The sequence below is a fragment of the Octodon degus genome, unplaced genomic scaffold, assembly GCF_000260255.1.
Source record: "Octodon degus isolate 3935 unplaced genomic scaffold, OctDeg1.0 scaffold00065, whole genome shotgun sequence".
In the NCBI taxonomy this organism is placed as follows: Eukaryota; Metazoa; Chordata; class Mammalia; order Rodentia; family Octodontidae; genus Octodon; species Octodon degus.
Window position 1 is genome coordinate 6,430,892 of NW_004524641.1, and position 24,200 is coordinate 6,455,091.

The following is a 24,200-nucleotide window of genomic DNA, read 5'->3' on the forward strand; positions in this document are numbered from 1 at the left end:
TTTTTTTTTTTTTTTAAACTTTCTGCAAAGCTTTATTCCAGAGAGGCTCAGTCCTTGGCAGCTGCTTTCCTCATGGCAGCCAGCACATTGCTCAGCTCCTTACTTTTCCTCTTGGTGCCAATGTGCGTCCCCACCATTTTCTTGGTGAACTTGAGGGCATGTTTGTCTTTGGAGACCTTGAGCAGCTCCATGGTGCGCTGCTTGTAGGGGCGAAGCCACATACCTCCCAGGTCATGTTCTGCATGAACTTGGTGTGTTTGGTGAGATGTGCACGATGGCAGCTGTGCCTCAGTTTGCTTACATTCTTAGTCGCTTTGTGGCCCTTGTTGAGGCCCAGGGCCATGGGATAGTGGAGGGCCGTGGTTACTGTACTTCAGTAGTTGCTGTGGCAGACACAGGCTATTGTTATAGTGTATGATTTTTTTCCCCATGCCTCTTAATCTTTCTAGTTTCCAGTGCATTTAATTATTTTTTATTTTTTGGCAGAACCAGGGATTGAACTCAGGCCCTTGCGCTTGCCAGGCAAGCACTTATTCTACTGAGCCATCTCCCTGGCCCCACATTTAATAATTTTTAAAGAAGTATTCATTTTTGAATAGGCAACTCCTACACAAGGCTGGAGTTCAGAAGATATGTATAAAGGCTAATCAATAAAGGCCTCCCTCTTTTGTAGTGATTTTACTGGATATTTAACCATTTAATCTACATCTCCAGTCCTTTTTTAATACTTATTTTGGGCCAAGGTCTCACTAAGTTGCTGAATAGCTCAGGCAGAGCTCACATCTGCCCTCCTACCTCAGTCTCTTGGAGTCCTGGGATTATAGGTGTACATGCCAGGCCTTTTTTTCATTATTTTAATCTCTTAGTTCTTCTTTGTAGTGTTTTAAAGTGCAGACTATCCCTGGTGAATTGTATGCATGTAATCTTAAGTATTCTGGGAGCTGAGGCAGGAAGATCACAAATTTGAGCTCAGTAGCAGTTTAGTGAGATCGTGTTTCACAATAAAAACTGGGGTTATAGTGCAGGGCAAAGGTCCCAGGTAAATCCCCTAAATAAAGAAAGAAAAATATCTCTGGTGGAATGATATATTTACACAAACATTGCTATACCTGTGTATTTTCTGCCATTCCCTGAAATTGTACCATACTAGTTCTTCTGAATTTAAGATTTTTATGTTGTATAACAATATTGAGCAGAGGGCTCATTTATTTTTGTTATTTATCTTCATAATTTATTTAATAAGAATTCTTATACTGGTGCAGTGGCACATGCCTTTAAACCCAGCACTTAGGAGGCTGATGCAGCCACAAGTTTGAGACCAGCCTGGGTTACATAGTGAGTTCAAGGCTAATTTAGTGAACTACATAGTGCTGCTTGTCTAAAAAAAAAAAAAGGTTTATTAATGGGTATTTTCAGTCTTATTTCAAATAGTCAATATCCTTATACAAATGTGTTTTCCCCCCTTTGTGTCTGAAACATCTCCAGAAGCAAAATTGCTGGGATAGAAGATGGATGTGGGTTTTTTGTTTTGATTTTTTTTTTGAAGATCCTAAAAATTACTTCATTATATTCTTTTTTTAAATCACTTTTTGTTGTTTTTGTCTTTTCGAGACAGGGTCTCACTGTAGTTCAGGCTCGCCTTGAACTTGCTTTATAGCTCAGGCTGGTTTCAAACTTTCAGTGATTCCCCCTCCCTCCAGAGTGCTGGGATTATAGGTGTATGCCACCACGTCCTACTACATCACTCATCTAAGTACAGACCCTATACCTCCTTTAAACTTTTCATTGGCTCCTGTTGCCTTTATATCAGTGTTACATCTACAAAATATGTATGGAGCCACTGTGTGCTACACACTAAGATAAAAACATGCTCTTGCATGGAAGTTACTCTTAATACCATGAATGAGACCATGATTTTTCAGCCTCTGCTCTATTGGTTTTTTTTTAAAATGAGCAGAATATATTTACTGAGAGAAAGAAAGCTCCTGTCCCGAGAGAGGGACAGGAGGGGAGGGCCTGAGCGGGTAGTTCTCTCCCCCCCCACCCAAGTTGTCTCTTGCAGGGACTTTTATAGAGGAAAACCATGTGGTGAAGCGGGTCTAAGGTGGTGGAGAAGACATGGGAACTCGCTTAGTTGGGCATCAGATGGGACAAAACTAGGGTCAACCAATGAGATTACAAGCACCATTGCTCAGGTAAAATTGATTAAATCCAGTATCAAATGGGAAAGCAGCAAGCGGGCACCAATACGGAATAGGGTCTCTTCCTGTTTGGGGTTGAGCTAGTGACTCATTTGGGCTCTTTCAAGTTGATTGATACTATTTAGGATATCAATCCCTAATGTCCATCCCTAGGGAAGTATGTAGCCGTGCTTTCTCTTTTTTTCTATTGGTATTTTGGGTCTGATGCACTGGGATTGTCTTCTGCTTTATCGAATGTTGTCCAGCGTTGCCATAGATTCTGATAGAGTCTTCCCACTGCCTGTTAAACAATGGAAAAACATATCAGACATTGCCAAATGTTCCATGGATGGCAGAAATGACCCTCCCCTCTTGAGAACCATTAGATTACACAAAAATTCAGAAGACTCAAATATAATGTAGTAAGTGGTACATTGGTATCAGTACCATAGCATTTAAGGAATGACCACTTTAGTGTGACCTCCAGGTAGACATTTTTAAAGGCCTGCCTCAGATACAACCTCATCCTGTAGTATTTCTGTTCGTTTTGTGACTGTTTTTGGAGATCTAGCAGTCATTTCTTACCTTCTTTTAAGAGTGAATAAATGAACAGATACAGAATGAGCTTAGGTTTGTGTGGTAACGAATATTAACTAATTCTGACATGCTGCTTTGTTTACATGTGAGATGCATGCAGTATTTATATTGTGCATTGGATAACAGTGCTAAAACAGCCTTTTTTCCCCTCATATTGTGCAGGCTCAACTGCAGAACCTTGTGCATGCTAGGCAAGTGCTTTTCCACTTGAGTTGCATGCTCTCAGCCCCTAAAGTTAACAGTTTTTTAGAAGAAAAATGGCTGGGCCAGGTGACACACTTAATCCCCAGTAGTGAGAGGCTGAAGCAGGAGGGTACTATTTGAGGTCAAGCAGGGCTACATAGTAAGTTCTGGGCCAGTCTGGACTACATAGCAAGGCCTTGTCTCAAAAAAATAAATAAATAAATAAATAAAATAAAAAGAATTGTTTCAAAAACTAACATGTATTGAATATGGGTGGGTAAAAACTTAAGTAATTTTTTATTGTCTTCCTGTGTAGGAGATAATTTAGGAGAATTAGTGACTGACCTCACAGACCTTTTTAGGATTATAATCACACCTTGGTACTCGACTACTTAGAAATTAGTCAAGTTTAATACTCAACACATTTTGACATAAACATTTTGTCCTGGGTATTTGTGCGAGTTAGAACGGTCTATGTTGACTGTCTTCCGACTCACTGCTCTTGTTTGCATCTCCTGTAACCATTTTTAATCATAAGTACCAAGGTGCCTCTATATACATTTCATGTATTTTGAGAGTAACATAATGAATTTTTTTTTTTTTTTTTTTTTTTTTTTTTGTGGCTAAACCGGGGATTGAACTCAGGCCCTTGCTCTTGCCAGGCAAGTGCTTATTCTACTGAGCCATCTTTCTGGCCCCTATTTTTTATTTTTTTAACAAAAATTTTTTTTAAATGTACTCTTTTAATCTTTGAGGTAAAATGCATTGGATACATATTCTGAACAAAATGTTATATCTGGAATTTTTAAAAAATGAAGGCAGTTTGAATAGGTGAAACAGAATTGACCCAGTTTGTTGTACCTACCTGGGGGGTAGGTACTTTGGGGGTACGTGTGTGTGTATGTGTGTGTGTGTTGTTGTTGTTGTTGTTTTGGTTTTTATATAACAGGATCTTACTGTGTAGCCCAGGCTGGCCTCAAGTTTGCCTTAGTCTTTTGAGTGCTGAAATTACAGGCATGCACTGCCATGCCTAGCTGTTGGGGATTGTTATGGTACTTTTGTGCATATTGAAGTTTTATATAATAAAAAGCCTTTTTTTGTGTGGTATAGGGGATTGAACTCAACTTTTACTGAGCTACATCTGTAGCATCCCCTTTTAATTTATGAGCGAGCAATGAAAAGCTTTTGAGAACATTTTGCTTTCTCATATTTTTGATGAATAGAAACTTTGAATTATGAATTTTAGAAAAAAAAAAAACGCTAGTAGGATTGAACTTTAGTTTTGGTGCCAAAAATTGCCCATGATACTTAGTGAATCGGTGTTGATGATAATATTTGGGGAAGGTGTGATTATTTTTTATTTTATTTTATTGAGAAATATCAGTGAGACAGTTTCAAAGCTGATCAATAGGATATTTTCAATTATTAATACCTTGTACATTGTTATCTTCTTAGTGGTTATCCATAGTACAAGAAGCAGACAGGATATCCTGTCCTAACACTATTATTAGAAATCTTTTTTCTCATTGAATTAAGTGAAAGTAGCTGTATATCTATCCTAACTATTCTGTATATACAAATACAAAATGCTCCTTCCTTTGTATCCCCTTTTTTTGTTTAGTTCTGTCAGAGATGGGTATTCTATTGGCATCTAAATACTATAGGTGCTTGAATTCAGCAAAACAATCCAACACAGTCCAGCAGTCCACAATAATAGTGGGTTATCTGCAGAAATTGTTGACTTAAGCCTTTTACAGCTCATCATACTAATAAGGCTTTACTTTATATACCTCGTTTTTATACTTTTCTGCTGGATGGTTAAGACCAAGATAAAGCAAGGCCTATATAACAAGAAATGTAACTTTTGTATCTGATAAGGTCAGTCAAGTCCCCTCAGGATTTATCCTGTAACCCTGTACTGCACTTTGTAGATCCTTTGTCAGCCATGTGGATGAGTCATGGCCATTGCTTGACCAATTTGCTTTCTGTGAAAGCCTGAAAGTTTTCTCTCCATGTGACTCTCCCTAGGCACACTATACATCATCGATCACATTCTTCTGTGATCGATGATTATGGATCGATGGCTCCATAATCTCCTTGATCAGAAAATTTGGGGCACAGCTGAGTTACATGATGTTACAGTACAGGTTCTCCTATGTCCTCAGTCTTCAGTGACCTTGAAAGGCTAGGGCCAAAATGTTGGTGGACTTTGCATCTCTTCCTTTTCTGAAATTTTTGATCTGCAAACTTAGGTTGTTAACCCTCCAGAAGAGAAGCTTATTATTACCCTGCAACATATGCAGTTCAGTTTACCCTACCTGTCTAAATATCAAACATCTTAGGTATAACGTGGAATAGGTATTTTCCATCAAATATTGATGTGTTGAACTTTAAGTCCTTACTGAATATGAAGAAAAAAAATACTTTAAAAAATAGGAATAAACATATTTTTACACAGAAATTTAGAAATCTAACCATATACAGTATTGTAGCAGGACAGTCCTGTGACATTTTTCTTTTTCTTGTGTCTTTTTTTTTTTTTTCATTTATTACCCATTTTAAAAAAAATCTTGTGAGACAGGGTGTGATTATTTGATTTGACTCACACATGGGAACATAATTTTGTGGTTCTGTGAAAGTCCAGAAGGTATATTTTTGACTCCAGGTTGTTTTACTGCTTTATTTCTGATATTAGATAGTAATTGGTACATTTCATGGGGTAGCCACTCACACTAAACTAAGGAAGTATTCTTGGTTTTTGCACATGAAGAGAAAAGCAACTGTCTTTTGGTGATAGGGGATCTCACAATGGCTTTGAACTAAGTACGTACCCAAGGCTGGCCTCTTATGTGTGGTAATCTCTTGCCTCGGCCTCCTGAATCTGAAATTATAGGTATGCTGCACTATACCTGTCTCCCTAGTCCTTTATTATGTGAGACAGTCTTACTAATTTATGATCCTCATGCCTCAGCATTCCACAGTACTAGGATTACAGATATGCATCACTATACCCAGCTTAAAGCCACTTTTTAAGATAAATGTTGGTGCCTTATATTTTGTCTGCCCTGTTTGGAGAAAGACAGTAAAGAATCGAGAACTTATAGAAAGAGAGGCTATGAACAGGTTTCTTAGAATGGAGCTATATTGAGTTATGTAAGTGCTACTTTCTTCACATTGGGTGGTATAAAGGAATATGTATTTTTTTTTCCCCCTCAGGAAGCTTACTGATCTAAGGTATTTAGGGCATGGAGTAGTAATCAGTAATTATAATTGACAGTAAAAATGAAATGTTACTAAATTGCATGATGCAGGGAATTGTAGAAATACTGTACTGAGGGGCCGGGGAGATAGCTCAGTAGCAAGCACTAGAGCCTGAGTTCAATCCCTGGTTCCACCAAAAAAAAAAAAAGAAAGAGAGAGAGAGAGAGAGAGAAAGAAATACTGTACTGAGGGGCCCAAGAACTTCAGTGTTAATGGAAAACAGAAAAGAGAATTTGAACTGCAGGGAGGGGGAGTCTGGGATTATGTGCAGGTGGAGAGATGGGGAGAAGATGTTTTATTAACATTGTACAAAGTATTGAATGACAGTAGAAGCAGCCTATCCAAGGGATGGTTTAACAGTCGTAACATTTCTCTCAAAGTAGTTTGTAAGATGTTAATAGATATTAAGTTATGAAAGTGTTTATCTGCATACCAGAAGCTTGAGAAATTCTGAACAATATATTTACATTGTATATCTGTAGTGATTAATAATATGTCATTGGATTAATTATGAAGAACTATTGTACTTTGGGAAATAAATATGATAAATAGCAATCTGAACTGTTTGATACTAGTGGCTGAGAAGAAACCACTAGTATTGAGTAAGGATAAGAATGAGAATAGATCACCATCTCCTAGTGATGAGGATTTGAGTGTTTTCAGAGTCACAGGAAGTTTCTGAAGATGAGCAGCATGAATAAATCAGTGTTTGGGAAATAGATTTAAGAGCAATAGGTTGAAGTGGGAAGGAACTATTACTCAAGGTGTAGGAGGCTACTTTAATTATACTCCCCCCCCCCCCCTGGTTAATTCCTCCTTGTAAAATCTTTTTTAAGGTGGTGCTGTAGGGCTAGGGATGCAACTTGATGAGCGAGCACTTGCCTAGCATGGCACATTTGAGGCCCTGGGTGGGTTCAATCCCCAATACTGCAGGCAAACACAAAGAACTATACAATAATTAAATAAAGATGCTGGATATTTCATAGGAGTTTATAGACTGGTGATTAATAAAAAAAGATGAAATATTTTTTGGTACCTGGGATTGAACTCAGGATCTTGTGCTTGCTAGGCAGTGCTTATACCGCTGAGCTATCTCCTTTACCACTTCCATTGTTCTAAGAAAGACTGTATTGTTAACAGTTTAAAAGAGCTGATTGATTTGAGGGTTACAAATTAATGTTCTGATTGATTGAATATATGTTATTAGGTTGAAATTATATTTAATAGGGAGAGCTAGACATTGAACTTAGCATATAGGACTAGAATTATGTAGGATAGAGATTGTAGGCATTTTTCCTTCCAGTATTGGGAGTTGAACCCTGGATTATTGAACTATGTCTTCAGGCTTTGTTTTGTTAATTAGGTGTTTGTTTTTTGAGGCGGTCTTGCACAGTTCCCATCTTGAACTCATGATCTTCTGCCTTCTGCCTCCCAAGTAGCTTGTATTATAGGCATGACCACCATGCCTGTTATTAGACATTGAAATCAAGATATTAGATAAACTGAAACAAGGAGGTTAGTTAATAAAAGGTAGATGTTTTGGGAAAATTTTGAGGGTTGAGTGGGGATATAAATTAACCACTAAGTCAGCATCAGTAAAACATGCTGGAAAATGTACATTTTAATTTTTAAGATAGCATTTTTAAGATCATCTTTTAGGCCAATAAAGTTTTATTAGAAGGTAATAGATTTCTTTGACTTAGAGGATTTCTCTTTCCCCTGAAGTTTCCCTTTAGAAAACTTACTTTGGGATCAGTTAATAGTTTTATTTTTGGTTTTTGTCATATTTTCCTTCAGAAAAATTTCTGTACAGATTTTCAGTTCTAGATGATATCTACCTCTTTCTTAAAGGCTTATTTTGTCTTAGACAGGTAATTAGTAAGTTAGACCACCCAACTTCAACTTCAGTAAGTTCTTTGTGTTTGTATTTTTTGCAGTACTTTTTGAACCTAGGGCCTCAATTGTGCTGTACTAGGCAAGTACTCTCTCATCAGGTTACATCCTTAGCCCTTTGGCACCACCAATACATTTTTATTCCTCAGTAATGTTTTGTAAGCCCCTCCTTGAGGTGCTTTTATATTGCTTGCCACTTTAAACTTAATTTCTAGTATTTTGTATAATTCAGTCATTACTATAGGGTCCCAAATATGCCAGGATTCTTTCTTGAATGCTCAACAGGCCTGGCTCTTCCTTACTTGCTTTTTAGAGATTGATATTGAAAGAAAGAGGAAAAATTAAAAACAGTAGGAATTATCAATAATTCCTTATTTCCATGAAAGTCATTTGATTTCAACTTTTTTTTTTTTTTTTTGGGCAGAACCAGGGGTTGAACTCAGGCCCTTGTGCTTGCCGGGCAAGAGCTTATTCTATTGAGCATGGAAGTCATTTGAAGCAAAGCACAAGGGCACATAGACCAGTAATCCCAACCACTCAGGAGGCTCATAAATTGGAGCTCTACCTGGGCAGTGTGGGAAGACCCTGATTTAGAATATAATTTTGGGGATTCGATCAGTGTTAGAGTTAAGTACATTGAAATGAGTGCAAAATAAAAATGTACAAATTTTAAAACTGGCATGATTTAGCCTCTTGGCTCATATTCTTGGAGATAGCTGGCTCACATGTTAACTAAGTGTCTTGTTACATAGTGTGGGAAGGGAAGTAGGTGAGAAAAAAAGACCATGATGCTTTTAACTAACACTAGTTATTCACAGGATATTTAGGTGTGATTTAGTGGACCCTTGACCATTGTTTTCTCTTTCTGCTGATCTCAACCCAAATTAGAATTGTTTTCAGTCTACAGAAAGTATTGTAAATAATACTTAGAAAAATAATATGCCTTTCTATCACAGGTTTGAGGAAAAAGGATTGATTTGTTTAAAGGCAGTATTTTTTTAATGGGGAAAGACTCCACACAACCCCTCCCCTTTTAAGCTATAGCAGCAGTGGCAGCAACATAATTATTCAGTATGAGGGCAGAACCCTTTGTCAAGTGAAGCCTTAGGTTGATCTTAGTGGGGTTGCTCTGATTTATAGGAGGACTCCATCTATACATCTTTACTATTCATCTGACAGTGTCTTTTAAGGAAACAGTTTTAAAGTCTACTGGACCGGGGGCTCAATCCCTGGGCCTGCGGTGCTGGCTGCACCCCTGGGGTGCCCAGAGATGTTGTTTGAGACTGGGTATGGTGGCATGTACCTGTAATCTCAGCTCTTAGGAGGCTATAAACAGGTGGGTCACCATGAGTCAGATGTAGTAGACCCTGAACATCCTGTAGACCCTTCCCTCCCCAAAAAGAAAAAAATTTTAAAGTCTACTAGAGCAGATGTTAGCTTAGCCATTGTGGCCAGCTTCATTTTGGATGATTTGGGTTTCTTTGGAATAATTGCATATCCTTTCTTTGAGCCTAATTTATCTAATATTTTTAGATAGTTTTAACAGTCCTGATTTCCAAGTATAAAGCGGATTTTGGCAGGTTATAGGTTAGAAAAGTGATGTGGTCATTTTTTAAACATCAACGGCAATATTGTATCTCCCAGTTTTCATAGTATGACCTATGAATAATATGACTTCAAATCATCTTTAGTTGTCTCTGAAAATTAAATCTTTTCTGTTTTTAGTGGCAACTGGGGATTGAGCCAGAGTGTCATGAATGCTAGGTAAATGCTTTGCTACTAAGATACATTCCTAATCCTTAGAAAATTCATCATCTGGTAGGAGTAGGGCTTAAACCAGGGGTCTTCATACAGTGCTTTTTATATTGGTTTAGACAGGGTCTTGCCACATTGCCCAGGTAGAGCTCCAATTTATGAGCCTCCTGAGTGGTTGGGATTACTGGTATGTGCCCTTGTGCTTTGCTTCAAATGACTTCCTTGGAAATGAGAAATTATTGATAACTAGTGAGTTTTTTTGTTGTTCTTTTTTAAACTTCAGTCTTTTTTAATTTGAAGGGAGGGGAAATGTAGTCTTTAAAGGTTAGGGAGTGGAAGAAAACCTAGGAAAGACTGTTATCTGTAAATTTGAAATAATTTATACTGTTATTATATATATACATATATATACACATATATATAATGTTTTATAATTATTCTGAACTTCTCACCTTTGAAGATTTTTATCTTCAGTGGTCCTAAAATAAGTCCTCTGTAAAGTGGGAAGTACGTGGGGGGCAGTCTGTTTTTTACAAACAGCAAACCACACTTTATTACACATTTCTAAATCATGGAAGAGTATCTGTGACACAGCTGTCTGTGTTACTGACTCTACTGGGGAAATTTTTTTTTGCAGTAAGAGTCTCCAAATTCCTTTTTTTTTTTTTTTTTTTGGCGGAACGGGGATTGAACTAAAGAAGCTGAAGTTGTTTTCTGTGACTGTTCTTCCCCAGTCCCTTTTACCCAAGGGATGGTCCCTGGGGCATCCTTTGGAGGTTTGGATTCAGGAAAGCTTTCATTCAGCAAATACCTCTCTGGCTTTGTCCCTTTTTTTTTTGTCTTGCTTTGAAGAAGGACATCTTTAATTAAGGATGGTTTGCCTGTCCGCAGGCCTGCATGTGTTCCCAAAGCTGAAGCTGTATTGGAGTTTTCACACTTCAGCCATCCTTCCCTAGGCCCTCTCCTTTCCTCCAGCCCATCTTCTCCAGCATCTTCTGACCTCTGTTGCTATTGGTAATTTCAGTGTGGGATTTTTTTAAAAAGTTGTTTAACAAGACACGTTTATCATCGTAACCATTTTTAAGTGTTCCCTTTAACAGTGTTAAGTATATTCACTGTTGTACACCTGATTGATAGCACATTTTACCACTTCATCTTGCTACAAAACAAATTCTGTGTCTATTACCAGTTCTCTGTGTGCTACTCCTTGGCTTTGGTAACTTCCTTTCTACTTAGTTTCCATGGTCTTGACTACTTGAGATGGTTTAGGTATTTATGGAACCATACAGCATTTGTCCTTTTGTGTATGGCTTTTTTCATTTGGCCTAGTGTCCCTGAGGCCTGTTGTTTGTGTTGTAAAAAGTTTTTCTTTTTTAAGGTTTTATAATACCCATCATGGTATGGTATATACTTAAAATTTCTGTATTCTTCCTAGATTTTAAAGTGACATGAATCTTCATTGATAAAACTACAGTTAAAATCATACATATTTGTATGTAATGGAAGCTAACTTAATGCTGCTTATGAGCTGGCCCTGATAAAGAACGGATCTTTAGCAATAGCTGTAATGTGATTTTATGGTAGTTTTTTGGTTTTGCGTCTCAGTCTTATTTATTTTAGCAGTGTGTCTTTAAGCATACTATGTAACCTCTTTATCATCTCAGGAAATAACATTAACCTCAAGGAAGTTGGGAGCATGTACGAGATGATATAAATGCTTACAGCACTGCCTGGCAAGTAGTAAATCTTGATGTGTTCACTGCCACCATCATCATCTGAAATGAGTTGAGCATTGTTCTCATCAGACTTATCTAGTACCTTAGTAGATTAAATAGATAAAGCAAATAATTTGTTGTTCAGTGTATTTGTTATAGTCCATATGGTCTTTTTGTCACATTTCTAATACCTCCAGAAAATGAGAGCTTCTGTAAGGCCTGTTAGAAAACCAGTATTTTTAGCTATGTTCCTAATACATGTTTATCTTATGTAAGATTGTATTGTCTTGATTTTATAGGAAGAATAATTCTATTAATGTGTAATCTCCAAATGGTTGGAAAATATTTTTAATAGCCTGTTTCTCAGATAATCTGAAAAAGAGCTATAAAAAAATGGAAGATCAATAAGATTAATTTTAATTTTGGGGAAGCAGTCATAGATAATTGGTCCAAATGTAAGGAAATGGAGCTTGTAAAAGATTGCTTAATGTTAAAACAGATAACATGATGCATTTATCTTTTGGTAGTATTTGTTAAGGAAGTATAAAAAAAATTGGCCCCTAAAGTGTTAACATCTTTAGGTTAGACAGTGAAGCTAGTCTTTTTTTTTTTTTTGTATTTTAGGACAGGGTCTATAGGATCTCACTACATAGATCGGACTCGTGGTGATCCATCTGTGTTCAGCTTCCCAAGAGCTGGGATCATAGGCGCATGCCACCACGCCCAGTCTCCGTAGCTGTCTCAGCGTGCCCTGGGGGAGGGGCTGGCAGGGCATGTCGGGTATCAAACCCTGGCAGCTGCATCTGCCTAAGCAGTGAAGCTAGGTTTTTAAGAACCCATGTGTATAATTTAGAATTATCCTCTTAAAAGCTGGGGGGAAAAAAAGACTTTCTGGTAGCTCTAAAACACCCATATGAATTTGAATATTTATCAAAATCTGAACAATATATGAAATCTTGTGGGACTGCTGAATTCTTTTTAGGTGGTTTTTATGGCAGGTGACACTGATTAAAGGGAAAATGTGAACAAAACCTTTTAGAATCAAATGGAGTAATTTCATCAGTGCCTAAAAAATTGAAGGCAGAAACTATGAAAAACTTTAATAAGAACAACAAAATCCTAATAGTATGCTATTGATAAAGAAGAATGTCTCATTTTATTAACAGCGCTCTGATTCATATTTGTCTAGTATTAGCTATTTAGATTAAAAGTGTATCTTCCAGACTTGGTAAACCACTTAAGAATTTAAATATTCTATTAATTGTATTGTTAAATAATTACCAACTAGTTTAATGGAATTCTAGATATACCCTGAATTTTCATAAAATGAGAGACAGTCTTGCTGTGTAGTTCTGGCTGGTCTCAAACTCGCAGCACTCCTGCCTCAGCCTCCTGAATGCAAGGATTACAGGCATGCAGTAACACTTAACTAATATTGACAGTCTTATTTCTGTCGTCATTTTGTATACTTGTGTATATACATTTCATTCTTTGAATGTGCCACTACCCCAGCAAGGAAACAAACATTTTGGGATTGAGAATAGACATAAAAAAATCAGTGCTGTTGGTTTGTAAAGTTCTTATATATGATGTTTAAATTTCTGTCACCTAAAATTTTACTTTTAAACTGTTTTTCCTCAACTACCAAAAATCATTTTAAGTACCTTTTTTTTTTTGGTGGAACCTGGGATTGAACTCAGGCCCTTGCGCTTGCCAGGGAAGTGTTTATTCTACTGAGCCATCTCCCCGGCACCCCAAAAATCGTTTTAAAAAGCATATTCACTTTTTGTACTGCTAATATTATTACTCGTAGGCTAGTTTACAATGTTTCAGGTACTCTATGTGTTGAATCTACTTAGGAAATTTATTATCATTTTATAATGCTTGCAGGGTTAACCTGCAGGCGCTATGTTAATGTCGTGATTATGTGAGATATCCCACTTATATAATAAATAAGTGGTTTGTCTTGGCTCATGGCTTGGGAGATTCCAGTACTGTGATCAGTGGGCTTATTGTTTGAATTAAACAGCACATCATTGAAGGGCTGCATGGGGGGAACAGAACCATTGATGTTATGGCTGTGAAAAAGAAAAGGAAGAGCTGGGTTCACATAGCTCCACCACTTAAAAGATTCCTCCACTTTGCAGGAGTGCCACCCTGGAGAACAAGCTTTTACAGTCATCACCTTGCCTTCATAGCAAAACTCTTTGCAAGGGGTTGGGTATACTTGTCATTCCATTTTCTTGAATCTATTGCTCTCACTTCACTGAAACAGCTCTTACTGAGATTTAAGAGTTGGTGGGAGCAGGGAGGGAAGGGAACAAAAATTAATATGTTATTCACATCTACCTACAGATGCCACAATAATTGTAATCATTGTTGCTGTAAACATGTACTAATAAGAAACTAAGATAAACTGCTATCAACATTGTTACATCTGAAAATAATTACTTATCAGACATTGGACATGGTAATATTCTCAAAGTGATTTATTCATTTGACTCCTGGGTGCTATTTTCCTTCTTCACCCACTGTTTATTTCCTCTGTGTGTTCATTTCAGAGAGCTCCAGGGTTTCTGTCTGTATGCATTGTGTCCTATGTTCCTTTCAACACCAGTTGTATATGATAGTGATACTCAAATTTATATTGGTGACATAGTCTTTTCCTTTAGCTCCAGGTCCGTTTACTGTCTGATCAGTGTCTTCATCTGGATATTTTAAAAGAATCTCAAAGCTTTCATGTATAAAAAGAGGCTCCTGATTGGCACCCCTCTGCTACAACTTTTTTGTTGTTCTCAAAAAATGGTACTGTACATTTTTGAAGTACATAATGATTATATTTACTGTGGGAAATTTTTACATGTATTCAATACATTTTAATTCTTTGTTGTCCATTCCCATCTCTTTCTGAACTCTCCAGTTCTTTTGTTTGTTTGTTTTTGAGACAGGGTCTTGGTATGTAGTACAGGCTGCCTTAAACTCACTATGTAGCCCAGGCTGGCCTCAAACTCAATCTTCCTGCCTCAGCCTTCCAATTTCTGGTATTACTGGCATATGCCACCACAGCCAGCTTCCAAATGTTTATCTCCTTCCTATTTGAAAAAGCTTTATTTCCATTTTTTGTTTGATGTGGTTTAAAATTCTTTTTCCCTTTTTTCCCTACCTCCCTCTTGTACCCCTTGTCATTTGAAGCTTTTTCTACTTCCTATTACGTGTTTTGGGGGGATGGAGGTACCTTCTTATGCTTGCCAGGCTATTGTCTGTTCTTTATTTTTGCTTTTTATTTATTGGATCCTATTTGAGGTCTATGTTTAGATACTAATCCTCTGCAGAATAGCTGGCAGAATTATTTTCCCATTCTGTCTTAACTGTTGGATGCTTCCTTTGATGTGCAGAAGCTTTTTAATATGATATAACCCTATTTGTTCTTGGTTTTCTTTCTTTCTTTCTTTCTTTCTTTCTTTCTTTCTTTCTTTGTATTTAGGACAGGGTGTACAGGGTCTCACTGCATAGATTGGACTTGTAATGATCCTCCTGTTTACAGCCTCCCAAGTGCTGGGATTACAGGCTCGCGCCACCATGTCCAGTCTCAATCACTGTCTCAGTGTGCCCTGGGGGCGGGGCTGGCACTGCAGACCAGGGGATTGAGCTCCCAGCCTTTGCATCTAAGCACATGTTTTAATCCACTGAACTATTTGGCTGGCCCTTTCGTATTATTTCTTAGGCCATTATGCTTTTTAAAAAAAATTTTATTTAGTGCAGGGTCTACAGGGTCTGACTACACAGATCATAGGGATTACAGGCATGCACCACCATACCCAGTCTCAGTCTCTGGCTCAGTATGTGCTAGGGGCAGGGGGAGGGGGGACATGACACATAGGGGATCAAACCCCAGTCCCTGAATCTAAGCAAGCACTTTATTCTCCTGAGCTATCTGGCTGGCCCCACATTATATTTCTTATTACTTACATCTTCTAAAAATCTTACTTATTTCATCTTCAGCAAATTGTTTCTATTTTAACATTTAGAATTTTGATCTATTAATAAGTGGTGAGATATATGGGTTTTGGCTTAATCTTCTGCATGTGGGTATCTGATTTTTTTCAGTACCACTTACTAATGGAGGTGTCTTTCCTCCAGTATATGATTTTCGTCTGTCTGTCAAAAATCAAATAGTTGAATGTGTGTGGAATTGTTTCTGTATTCTGTTATATTGATCAGTGTGCCTTTCGATGCTAGTGCCATACTTTTTATCTTTATAACAGTAATATAATTTCAAATATGAGATTCTAATACTCTATACTTTGCTATTATTACCTGGTTTTGCTCTTCTGTGTCTCTTCTGGTACAACACAAATTTTTGGATTGTTTTCTCTAGATTTATGGGAAATACTTTTGTTATTTTGATTGAGAGTGTGTTAAATCTATATAACCATTTTGGAAGTACAGGCATTTTTACTATGTTGGTTCAGCCAGTCCAGGAACATGATATATCTTTCCATTTTCTAATGGCCTCTTTGATTTCCTTTTTCAGAGCACTGTAGTTTTTCATAGTAGAGGTGTTTTACTTCCTTGGTTAGAATAGTTCCAAAGTATGTAATTTTTCTTGATGCTATTGCAAATGAAATTGTTTTTCTAATTTCTTTGTCATAGTTCATTATTTTGTATAGGAATGCTATTGATTTTGAATCTTGCTACTTTGCTCAGTTTGGTTATTATTGATTCTAGGAGCCTTAGTGGTAGTTTTTGGGTTTTGTTAGGTAGAGGATCATATCATGTGCAAATAATGATTAATTGACTTCTTACTTCTGTATGTGTACCCTCCACCCTGTCCCCCTTTTTAAAGAAAAACAAAATATTTAGCACAGGGTCTTGCTACACAGCTCAGACTCATAGTGATCCTCCTGTCTCAGTCTTCCCAGTGCTAGGATTACAGGCGCTACCAACTGTGGGCCTACATAGCATGTGGTACCAGGATCAAACTTGGGTCTTCGTGGTTGCCAGTCAGGCACTTAGACTGCTGAGCTATCTCCCCAGCCCAAGCCATCAGTTTTTACTCTGTTAATATGATGTTGGTCATAGGTTTGTCATAAATGGTTTTTATTAGATTGGATACTGATTTTGCCAAAGAATTTTTCTGCATTTATTGAGATCATGTGATTTTTGTCCTTCTATTTTTGTGGTAAATTACATTTATTGATTTTCATACATTGAATGATCCTTGCAGTCTCCAAGATAAAGCTTACTTGGTCATGGTGTACGACCTTTTTGATAATTTCTTACATAATGTTTGCCAGTGTTTTGTTGTAGTTTTGTACCTGTGTTTATTGGAGAGCTTGGCTTATACAGTAGTCCCTTGCTATTTTGTGATTCAACTTTTGCGGATTCACTGTTTTGTGAGCTTTCAAAAAATATTAGTCTAAATTATTTATTATGGATTTTTTTCTATAACAGGATTTTGCAGTACCATACAGTATGTGTATGTTGTTAAAATTACTTAGTCTTAGCGAGTTTAGAAAATGGTTAAGAACTTTAGAAGTGTGGGAAAGATTTATAAGAGTGTGGGAAGGATTTATGAAGCCTTAAATACATATAAATACTAAAATAAATGTGAGGGACCAGTGTAGTTCTTGTTTTTGGTTGGATCCTTGTTTGGTTTTGGAATCAGTATTGCTGGCTTTCAAGAATGACTTTGGGACTTTTCTTTCAGTTTCATTAAAGGTTTTGAGGAGTATTGACATGTAAATTCTTCCTTGATGATATTACAAAATTTGGCAGTGCATCTGTCAGATCTGGGTGATTTTTTTTTTGTTGTTGTTTTTTAGTTGATAAGAAGGTTTTTAAAAAATTACTATTATTTCAATTTTATTGTTCAGGATTTTTAAGTCTTAGTTCAGTTTTGTTAATTCATATATATCTAGGAATTACTCCATTTCTTCTGAGTTCTCCAGTGCATTGGTATATACATTTGTGAAGTAACTATAGTAATAGTGACTTCACTTTTTCATTTCTAATTGCATTAATGTGTATTTTTCCTTTTTTTTTTTTTTTTTTTTGCCTTCAGAGAATGAAGTCTTTGATTTGTTGGTTCTTTCTATTTCACTTCAGGACTCTTGTTTCTGTATGATCTTTAGTTATTTTGGGGGAGGCTTGCTTTGTGGGCATTCATATCTATAAACTTGCCACTGAGGACTGTTTTCATTGTGTCCCTTAAGTTCTAGTATGGAATTGTTTAATTCTAGGAACTGGCTTTTTCTTAAATTTCTTCTGTAGCCTATTGACTATTTAAAAGTATATTGCTTAATTTCCATGCATTTACTTGATTTCTGTGATTGCTTTTGTTATTGATTTCTACTTTCATTGTGTTATGACCTGATAGTATGCATGGTAAAAGTTCAGTTCTTTTGCATTTGCTTAAGCGTGCTTTATTTGCTAACATGTGGTCTTTGAAGAAAGTTCCATGTACTGCCAAGAAGAATGTGTATTCTGTTCTTGGAACACACATACACACACACACACCTGTTTGTTTAAAGGTTTGATTCAACTAGGTGTGGTGATCCATGCCTGTGACCCAGCACTTGGAAAGATGAGAAGATTTGAAGCCAGCCTGGGTTACATAGTGAGACTGTCTCAAAAAGAAAAAAGTTTGGTTCAACTGTTGATATGTCTTTTTGTTTTTTGTTCTGTTTAGTTGATCTATTTATGATAGTGGACTATTGGAGTCCCTCTATAATTATACTGATCCTTAGCTTTTAGGTCCAGTAGTGGACCTAAAATGCTATAATTTGTTTAATATATATACAAGCTAAAGATTGCTTAATGAAGTTTGGTGCACTCTCTTCCTATTGAGTGGTTCCCTTAATATGTAATGACCTTCTTTGCCTCTTATTATTTTTGGCTTAAAATGGAGTTTGTCTTAACATAGCATAGCTACCCGTGCTTATTTTTACATTACTGTTGCATAGAATATTGTTTTCCATCCTTAGGTCTCTGTCATCTTTTCCTTTAATAATTACCATAGCCTCCTAACATGGGAGGTTATGTGATTGCTTTTGCTATTGATTTCTACTTTCATTGTGTTATGACCTGATAGTATGCATGGTAAAAGTTCAGTTCTTTTGCATTTGCTTAAGCATGCTTTATTTGCTTAAGTGTTCCTACTTTTGCTGGAAAAGTGTTCCTACTTTTGCCCTTGCTCTTAACACTTGTCTGTACAGCATCTGAAGTGATCCTGGATGTATTTTAATAAAATGCAAGTCAAGTTATAGTACCCTTCTAAATCCGTCCTGGCTTGCCTGCTTGCTTGCTTTTTTTTTTTTTTGCATTTTAGTACAGGGTCTACAGGGTCTCACTACACAGATTGGACTCGTAGTGAGTGATTGACCTGTTTTCAGCCTCCCAAATGCTGGGATTACAGGTGTGCCACCATGCCCAGTGTCAATCACTGTCTCAGTGTGCCCCAGGGGTGGGGTCGGCTTGGCAGGCAGGGGATAAACCCTGGCCACTGTGTTCTGCCTGAGCTATTTGGCCAGCTCCGGTCCTGGCTTTCTACAGGAAAAAAAGTAAAGGCCTTACAATGGCCTACAAGATAATGATACATTTTTTGGCCATATATATGACTCCCCCCCCCTTTTTTTTTTTTTTTTACCTCTGTGATCTTTAATTACTACCCTTCCTCTTGATTGATTCTACTCTAGTGACACAGGCTTCCTTAATCTCAGAACATAACAAGCACATTCCGGCTTGCTTTTCTATGACCGTTCTTGCCCTGTTCCTTTCCTTAGGTTCATTGTCATCACATTGATAGAAGCTTTTCTTATCCAGACAGTTTTAGTAACAGCTGTTGATTCAGTTCAGTGTGATGGGTTAGGCTTAGCATGCTTGCTACCAAGAGGTGGAGGCACAAAAATTCTGAGCGTGAGGCTAAAGACAACCAGTCCCTCCATTTCAGTTCATATCCCTATTTATCCTTCCTTTTCCCTAAATAACTACCATTTCAAGTACTGGTTATTTATTTGTTGTGTCTTTTTCCCAATTAAAGTTAAGCTCTATAAAGGTACAAACTTCACTAACTGCTTTCTCCTTAGAACTTAGCAGTGAATGTTATACAGTAGCCACTTACCTATTTGTTAAGAGAATAAAACTATATTCTGAACATCAGATTATGAATTTAATGTTCAGAGTATATTTAAGTTTTCAGAGTTGTCTATAAATAGAGAAAGGAACAGAAATCTTAAGAATTACAGGTTTATGTTACCACACCTGGCTGGGAAGATTTAAATCATATTCTCTTCTGTGAGCTATGGCAATAACAGATTGAGTATTTTTCACTTTCTCCTCAGTTTCCAGTAGTCAAATGAAATCTCTGCATTTGGGCAAATAGTAGATACTTATGAATGCCCATTGTAAATATGTCCTTATCCTTCATTTCTCATTCTAACAGGAAAAGATTATTGTGCTCCATCAGCTAAACCCATAACTGCTCTGGATTATCATCTCCTTTTGACTTGTAGGAAATTCACTTCACCTTGTGGTGGATCTTTTCTCATAGTCTTATTTTTCAGAACGGAGCATCTTCTTTCTTTTATGTTCCCCTTAGCTTATACTACCCTGATCTGTCTCTCAGTCCAACGTGTAGAAGTTGTCTAAATCTGTCATTGGTACTTTCTCACTTCTTTAGTCAGTTTTCTCTTTATCTTGAAGCATTTGATATTGACTACTTCCTTTCTTGGAGCACATTCTTTTCTATTGTTGTGCATTTTCTAGATTTTTTTTCCATGTACCTTCAGTGTTGCGTTCTTCAGGCCACTTCATCTCAATTTCACAAGTGATGTAACTTCTTTGGCCAGGTTTCTTATTGTGTATGTATTGATAATTCTCACCTCTGCTTTTAAAAAGGAGACAACAGTTCTGTCTGTGCTTCAGACCAGTAGGTCTAGTTTTCTTACTTCTGTATCTCATAGATAGTTCAAACTCAATAATCTTCAAACATGTACTCATTAACTGCTCTCCTCCATCTAGAACATTTTCAGGAATTTCCTTTTACTGAATGGCCATCCACTTGGCTGCTCAAGGTGGAATCCCCCTTATTCGTTCTCATTTTACCTCCTTTGATTCTTGAAGTGGTTATTCTGCTAAAATAGTAAGTTTTAAGGTATTTGAGGCAGTTTTCTTGGTTGTTGGTTAAACCTTCTAGTTTTCATTACTGTTATACATACAGAAGTTACTAGATATGTTAGATATTTCTTTTTTTTAATCTGTGGTGCTACAGATTGAGCCTGGGGCCTCTTACCAAGCACACTATACCACTGAACTGTATCCTAGCTCAGCATGCTGGATATTTAAGGTTATTTTTACCATATATATTAGTGATTATTACAGATCTAGAGTAAGATTTTTAGTTTTCCTGTAATAAAGAAAAATTTGGAAGTTGGTTTCTCCAGAGGATTATTGTATTGGCAGTATTTGTTCTGAAATATAATCAGCATAGAGATGTTTTTGTCTGGTAAGAAAATGGCTGATTTCTGCCATATTCACTTTTTTTAAAAATCATTTTATCTTGTCTGGTTTATAATAAACTTAAGCATAGAAATTGCCTTATAATTCTGAATATCCTCCTGTAGTCACGTCATGGACCTTATATACATCTTATATACATTTTATTTGTTATTGTATTTAGTACAGGGTCTTACAACATAGATGGGACTTGTAGTGATCCTCCTGTTTTCAGTTTCCCAAGTGCTGGGAATTTCAGGCATGTGCCACCATGCCCAGTCTCATTCGCTATCTCGGCACGCCCTGGGCAGGGCCGATACAGCATGCTGGGTATCGAATCCCCGGCAGCTGCACTCTGCCCAAGCAGGCGCTTTAATTCACTGAGCTATCTGGCTGGTCCATAATATCTTAGTTTTGATTAACTTTAAAGCTTAAATTTGTGAGTAGCAGTTACATATGTGTCCATATTGTGCATTCTGTGCAGTTCAGTTCTGTGCAAATTGTGAAAGATTAAAGACATTAGAATTTGGGGAGAGGCCGGGAGAGGCCGGGAGTGGTGGTTCATGCCTGTAATCAGCACTCGGGAGGCTGAAAACAGGATTGCTGTGAGTCCGAGCTGCATACTGAGACCCTGTACCAAATACATAGTAAATCAATAAATCAGTAAATAGAATTTGGGGAGATAGCTTGGGAGTCTAAGCGCCTGTCTGGCAAGTGCAAGGACCAAGGTTTGAATCCTGGTACCAAATGCTTGCCAGCCCTGCACCGAGCTGGCCATTTAAACCAGGCGTGGTGGTACACGCCTTGAATCCCAGCACTGGGGAAGCTGAGACAGGAAGAGCACTACAAGTCTGAGTTGCTTAATGAGGCCCTGTACCAAATGAATGAATGAATTGAAAAAATTCAAGACATTAGAATTTGTTCTGGCCTGAATCTGTTACTGGATTTGTTGACTAAGCAAATGTAATGGAAGTTTCCCTTTCTTACTGAATTTATGTTTTTATCTCTGATATATTTAGTAGATTGATTAGAAAGGAATAAGCTATAAGTAGCAAAGATTATGCTGTATAAACAGGTGACCTTTTTTTTTTTTTTTAAACTTTACAACATACTAACTTGATCGTACAGGAGTTCAGACCTCACACTTTCTTCCTCTTCAGTGGGCTGTTTCTCATCTATGTTTTTTTCTTTAGATATTAGGATCAAGGAGGAAGAGCCTGATCCTGAAGAATGGCAGCTCAGTGGTGATTCTACATTGAATACCAATGACCTAACACACTTACGAGTTCAGGTGGTAGATGAAGAAGGGGACCAACAGCATCAAGAAGGAAAAAGACTTCGGAGAGTAGCCTGCACCTGTCCCAACTGTAAAGAAGGTGGTGGGAGGTATGCAGACATAAAACCATGCTCTGTGGTGTTCCTTTCTTTTAAAGAGAGTGAATATCATCACCCTAATTTCTTAAAAATAGTGCATGCTGTGTCACTTAAATTTTTTGAGACAGGGTCTTGCTGGGTAGTCCAGGCCGGTCTCAAACTCATGGCAGTCCTCCTGCCTTGGCCTCCCAAGTGCTGGGGTGATAGGCCTGTGTCCTCACACCCCACGCATGTCATTTTAATTATTGGAAAGTATTTCATTACATGATCATTTTTGGTGTGTGATCAAAGGAGTGTGCCAGAAGTTTGAAAACTAAATGTATGAAATTCAGTTTTTAGTTTTGAATGCCTCTTAAAAGTTTTCAGTTTTTTAAACAGTGTATCAGACACAGTTTTGTAGATTCACACCAGAAATTAGCCTTTTTGCAGAGTGGCAATGAGTTTTCTCTTAAAGATTTAAAAAGTTGATTCTTGGCTTGAGAATTGCAGCTATATAAAAAATAAGCTAAGAAGTTCAGAAATAGTCTTTATGATGGGATTTTAAAGTGTCACTATAGTATTTCACTTCAGTGTTTTAAAAAATAAACAGATGGGCTGGGAGATGGTTCAGTAGAATAAGCGCTTCCCTGGTAAGCGCAAGGGCCTGAGTTCAATCCCTGGTTCCACAGAAAAAAAACAGAAGCCATCAGTAATTGTTAAAGGTGGGTGAATTACGTTAAGAGATTGTGACTCATGATTTTTTAAAACCTATAAAATTCAAACTGATAATTATAAAGAACACCTTGCATACTTGACACAATAATATTAAGAAGATGAAGGATGAAGAAAGATTAGGTAAATGTTGACATAAAACTTGGATAATAATAGGCATGGTGGAATTAAGGTAGGAAACATTTAATGGACAGCTAAGGGTATATTAGTAATAAAGGTTTACTAGTCTTGGTATTTTATACACAGCTTTGAAGTAAAGTCTGCTAGAGCTCCAAAGCCATATCAACCACATCTTCAAGCCATAACAAAGTTTTAGCTTTTATGCATTGTGTAAGCAAACATGTATATGTGGTATAATTATGATGTACAGTTTACAAAGTTATTGTTTTTCTGCCTGTTTGGGTTGGTCTTAGATGATTTATACCTTGGCCAGCCCATTTGCGTTAATACTAATAGTAATGTCTAACAACTGCTAACATTGAGAACTTACTGTGTTCCAGACCGTCTTAGTTGAGACAGTCTTAAATGACTCCTAAGAACACAGGCACCTGGGATTTGGACCCAGTTATGTAATCTAGAGCCCCCAACATTATACTTTATAGCCTGCAGAGTACATCTGCTTGTGTATCTGATCTTTGTTTATATTTATCATAATTATTCAGTTTAAAATTATTTGTTCCAGTGTGGAACAATGGCTAGGCAGAACCTTTTCTGAAATTGACTCTCATTTTAGAGACCCTTCAGAATGTAATGATTTATGTAAGTCAGATCTAATTAGAGGCCAAGTCCAGCCAATATTTACTTTTTAAAAATGTTTTAATTAATTAATGTTTATTAAATTAACACTTGATCCAAGAAATTCAGAGGTAACAGATATTTTTAAAAACACCCAAAGCCTACCCCATTTCAAGATGACCACTGTATAAACATTTTAAATGTATTCTTCTATACGTAAGGTATATTTTAAAGTAGCATCATTTTTTTTTCATGGTTTTACATCTCTTAATTTTTTGTGACCACATATCCAAGTCTGCAT

General features: G+C 37.0%; 1 protein-coding gene across 1 annotated transcript in view; it reads left to right on the forward strand.

Annotated features, from left to right (window-relative positions):
- Sp3 (Sp3 transcription factor) overlaps positions 1 to 24,200 on the forward strand; it is a 53,849-nt gene that overhangs the window by 21,289 nt on the left and 8,360 nt on the right. The window contains exon 5 of the mRNA XM_004634750.2: positions 22,273 to 22,465. Coding sequence (XP_004634807.2) covers positions 22,273 to 22,465 — 193 coding nt within the window. The remainder of the gene's footprint in view (positions 1 to 22,272; positions 22,466 to 24,200) is intronic.